At 39.5% G+C, this 5,453-nt stretch overlaps 1 protein-coding gene across 1 annotated transcript; it reads right to left on the reverse strand.

The window, feature by feature from the left end:
* Nucleotides 1-2,201: 2,201 nt before the first annotated feature.
* On the reverse strand, nucleotides 2,202-2,654 carry LOC150090287 (uncharacterized). Its single transcript, XM_090390247.1, has one exon. The coding sequence runs from the start codon at nucleotides 2,652-2,654 to the stop codon at nucleotides 2,202-2,204; it is 453 nt and encodes a 150-aa protein (XP_090246373.1).
* Between the last annotated feature and the right edge of the window lie 2,799 nt (nucleotides 2,655-5,453).

The following is a 5,453-nucleotide window of genomic DNA, read 5'->3' on the forward strand; positions in this document are numbered from 1 at the left end:
CCGTGCTACTCTTGCAGACTAAACAAAATAACAATGAGCACAGCACCGAACCCTGGGAGGCTCCACTAATGAACTTAGTCCATTAGTACTAAATACATTTATTACCATTCTCTGCCGCCTCCCACTCAACCATCCCTTTATCCACTGCAGCAACTTGCCCTTAATGCAATACCGCTCTAATTTGTACAGTAGTTTTCCATGTGCAACAGTATCAAAAGATTTCCTGAAATGCAAGCATGATATCAAAATTATTTTTTGCATCCAGTTCCTTTGTGACCACATTCTAGTATCCAATAAACTTGGTCAGACAAGACCTCCCCTTAACAAACCCATGCTGTGTCTGAACTATTACTGCTGTCTTGTCTGGGTGATATTGTATCACCTCTTTAACCAGTGATTCCATTATATTCCCCGGAACAGACGTTAAACTAACAGGTCTATAATTATTTGTGCACCCCATTTGTGACTTGGGGATACATTTGCACATCGCCAGTCCATGGGGATCTCCCCTGACTCTAAGAATGCTCCCATAATTATGGCTAAGGTTTTGCTTACTTCCCTTGCTGCCTCCTTCAATATAAGTGGATAGATTCCATTTGCTCCAAGTGCCTGTTTTATGTTTAGCTTCAACAATTTCTCCTCCACTTTGTTCTCAGTTATTACAAAATCACTTAGCTCCCTTTTAGAGTTTGATAAACTTCTGGCATTCCCCTCCTTTAATAACTCCTCATGTGTGAATATAGATGCAAAATACTCATCCAGTTTATCAGCTACTGGAGCAGGATCATCAATAGTCGAACCATCTATGTTAAGTGGTCCAATCTGATTTATCCCCTTCCTTCTAGAATTTACATAAGTAAAGAACTCTTTGCTGTTTTTCTTTGCATCCTTTGCCAAAAATTTCTCGTAATCTGGCTTTGCCTGCCTAACCTGCCTAATCTCCTTAAAGTGCAAAGCTGCTAATAGGCCCAGGACAGATGGGAAATGTAGACCCCATTTCAAATTGCTCATCAAGTATTTTTGTAATTAGTGCTAAATACATATGATTTATGTATGGGTATATACATGTACATGTAGTGTATATCATGTACTTACAAGTAACAAAACAAAATGAAAGAACTAGAACGATTTATAAAAATGGCAATGGCAAGAAATTTTATTCAAAATCTCTATAAGACAATAGAGTACAGTACGGTAATAAGAAGCAGTAAATATAATAGAACATTCATGTTTATTCTATATTCGGAATTTCAGATTAGGAATGGTCATCACTTCTTCACATTCAGAAATGCTTTCCGTGCTTTTCTTTGGGCAAATTCATCTATTACTCATTCTCATCTAACTGCTTAAAGTGCCACTAAAAATCAAAAGGTCCACAGATGTCCCTGACTGCAGAAAAGCGACGTGAAAGGCCATCGATAACAAAGTCAGTTATGGTGAAGAACACATTCACCCTGAAGTAATTTTCGGCATCCTTTTGATTTGGGCACCCCATGCGAGTAGCAAAACTATCTGGCACACTAATATTGATTGACACATGCCGTGCTTCTTTAAGTATATCATTTCATTTCTCTCTCAGGTTCAGGATATCTGGCTGTAGTTGATCAATGTTGTCCCTTTCTACATCTAATGTGGCATCACGAGATTCTATTACCATGTTGATCTCATGGATCATTATGAGAAATTTAATCCAAATGGCTGACATCAGTACACATTCAAAGGTATCCAAGTATTTTTGGTACCCCGAAGATCAGACTTACACTCTGGTGTCAAATTAGTAACTTCAATCAGCTCTGCCACTACATTTCTAACACTATCCAAATGCAGTGCAATTGGTCTTACACAGTGAATTCTCTCTGACCATCTGGGAACTTGAACTGAAGATATTGAACATTTTCTGTATGGTTCCAAAGAATGTTATAGCATCACTGCAGGCTTCAGCACAATCCATACCAACGAGATTCAGAGTATGATTTGCATAATTGGAGAAAGTGCAGTTCTCATTCTTCTCCTTTAAGATAGAATGCGCACCAGTGTACTTTCCTGTCATATTGGAGCCATTGTCATATGCTTGACCCACACAGTCTTCAAAGTTCAGATTGAGACTTACTAAGATGTCTAAGATTTTCTCTGCAATTTCTTCACCGGTCTCTTTGGAAAATTCATGAAATGCAAGAAAACATTCTTCAATTGAAACTCTGCTATCTTCCCTCTTCACATATCTGAATGAATGATAGCTGTTCTTTGTGAACACAATCAGGCGTTCCATCAAAAGCAATTTCAAAAAATACAGCTTTTATTTCTTTAATAATACTCTTTTGCACAAATGATTCACAGATTTCAATGAACTCATTTTGTATTTTATTTGATAGGCAGTGTACTTGGAGCCGTGTTTTATTCTCCTCTGCATTCCGTACACGTGCAACATGTTCTGCTAATACTGAATCATATTTGCTAAGAAGCTCAACAATAGCCCAAAAATTTCCATTGTGGCTATCGTCAATTTGTTCAGAAGAACCACGGAAAACGAGCTCCCTCTCTGACCAAAATAGGATGATATCAAGAAAGTGATGAAGAATTTTTTTCCATTTATTATTTTCAGCCTTGAGCTGGTCAACAATATAATTGTCAATTGAAGTAGAAGCACTGCCCATTGCTGCCTTACTTGCTTCTTTCCATGCAATATAGTTTTCCTTGTGTAAGTTAGAATTTTCTTCATGACTTGAAATACGATCCTTTATTTCTCCACCCTTCCTCAATACTCCATCCTGGATAACTGGTTAATACACTAACGTTAGAAGAGACACCCCCCTTGGTAAACAAAAAACAAGGTACACAACACAGTGATTGCTTCGCTTGACTCCAGTCTCGTTTACACAGCCAGTCTCGTTTATATTTTTTCTCTCCATTTGTCAATGTTACTGTAAAAAGGCGAGTTGGAAGTAAGTGATTATCCTTATCCTTGGAGAAATCAGTTGGTACTTCAAAATCCTGAACTTTTAGAAATGATTCAGTGTTAATTCTATTCCTTTTATCAATAAGTCCAATATCGATTTGTGATGTGGAGGCTTTTACAGCTGCGGACCCTTTTTCATTATTATCAGCATCAGCTTCAGTTAGCAATTGTGGTTCCACTGTTTGCTCTATCAGTTTATCATCCGTTTCTTTGGGAGTTTTACCTTCTGTAGCTGGTCCTGGTCCAACTGCCTGGTTATCAAGGTCAGCGTGGTCATTCTCTGATTCAGATTGATGATGATGATGTCTAATTACGAAGTCATCGGTAGCCGAGTGGTCAGGAGCGAGAGTACAGTAGCACACGCTCTTTGAGTAGACCAGGATTCAAGCCCCTGACTGCTAAATACGGTCGATCTGCCAACCCACACTGGACCAGCGTGGCAGATTATGGTCTACATCCCTTAGCATGAATTGTTGAGGAGGCTTCCATCCTGCAGTGGGTTGATAATGGCTGCAGTTTACTTTTTTTGTTTAATTGATTTGGATTTTTTTTTACAGCTTTTTCTTGCAATTTGGCACGCTTTCTCTTTGCTGCACCACTTTCATATTTTTTCATTGTCCCACAAAACTGATCTGAAGTAAAAAAAACAATATTAAGTAACACATCTTAATTTTGTTCAACCTACCAGGGGGAGTAGGTCCCCTCAAAATCGTAGGCCCATGTCAACTGGCCCACCTGGCCCCACCTCTGATATGGCCTGCTTATATCTGCCGTAGACTTCTGTGTCACCTGATAATTTAAATGCATCCCATGCATTTTTATTCTCTGCCACGAGTTTCATTAATTCATCTGACATCCATTTAGGCCTGAACCTTGAACAGTAGTTCATAAACCTTTGTCATACAGACAAACTTTTGGAGGACTCCAGGAATTTTATTGATTGGGACCGTATTTAATCTAGCACATTAGTTGCTTACAAGTTAGTGCAAAATGTGTGGAGTTATACTTCCCAACTGCCTTGCCATCATTGCAACACCAAGGTGCCTGTCCACCCACCGAAGAGGCGTCAATCAGCTCAGAAACTGTGCCGCCTGGGTGGTGGCATCCACTGAGTAAGTAATGAATAAGTAACAATAGTCTTTTCCTATGGTGAAAAGTTACTTTTCGATGTAGTGCAATACCATGGAAACTCGTAGTGAAGGTATTCACAATATGAGATATACATAATGATGCCAATCTTATAACTATTTAATAGTTAGCTGTGAGCAGATCTGATGCATTTGCACTAACTTGTAAGCATGTTAACTCACTACGCAACTTGAGGCTTTTGCCCTAAAATGCGACTTAGCACGTTAGTTAATACCAAAATCCATTTTTAAAAAGTCTTCTTTATATGCTTCTTACACTTGAAAATTGTTTTTTTTTTCTGCAAAACACTGATCACTGTAAACCTCTATCATTTCTCACACAGTCTATATAGCATCCATACCACTTCGAATACAACAGCAAATAAAACAGTGCTCTCTTCAACCCTTCATTATGCAGCTCATATTAGCACGTGAATTAAGGCCATTTTGCAACTACCAGACATGTCAGAACCTGAAATTGTGTCAATGCATTCTTGGACATATTATCCTGCCATCTATTGGCAATTTGTGAAACCTTGAGTAGCTGTTCAGTGGTGCTGCCATTCTGAAAATTAAATGATCATCAGCCTCGTCATAAATAAATAAATTATTAAATGTCATTTGCACTAGTTAGTCTGTGTGGAATTTAATACTTGGTTTGCCAAGGGATATCTGGTGTGAACCATAACTCATTGACTGCAGACTTTGTCTGGAATATGATCTTTGCAGGGTTCTGCCACTGGATGGGGACCTTGCTGAACCTGCTCATGTAGGGGGAAATTTCTGCTGACCCAGTGCTCTGCTCCTAGGCGAGATTATTTTTTAATATTATTATATTAGAGTTGCCCGTAATTGATTACATAAATCTGTATTTGCGTCTGTAAATTGCGTGTGTTCGCTGGTCGATATGCCTGTTTTGTTCGACGAAAAAACCGTTACTGGGGGGGGGGGGGAACCTTGCTATCTACGCCTGAGACTGCAAACTATCTCAGCCACAGAGTGAAAAAAGCCCGTAAGTTTCTCTTGTCATCGACAGGATTCGAACGATGGCTTTTTCCACCCGTTGTGGGAAGAATGGTGACGATACCACTGTGCTACCCACACAGATCCTAGGTGGGATTAAAAAACTATTATATTTAGGAAACCCGAATAATTAAATTCGTCTGCCGTGCTCTGTCTTATGTCTGTTAATTGCGTGTGTTCTATGTTCGATTTGTCTGTTTTGCTGGACGAAAAACCCCAGTTTCTGGGGAGGAGACTTGCTATTTACGCCTGAGACCGACTAACTCAGCCACGGGGTGAAAACAGCCCATTACAGTTCCTCGCGTCATCGATGGGATTCGACCCGGGCCTTTTCAGCCCGGTGTGGG

This window comes from Mastigoproctus giganteus, chromosome 2, assembly GCF_048544385.1.
Source record: "Mastigoproctus giganteus isolate SK-2022 chromosome 2, ASM4854438v1, whole genome shotgun sequence".
Lineage (NCBI taxonomy): Eukaryota > Metazoa > Arthropoda > Arachnida > Uropygi > Thelyphonidae > Mastigoproctus > Mastigoproctus giganteus.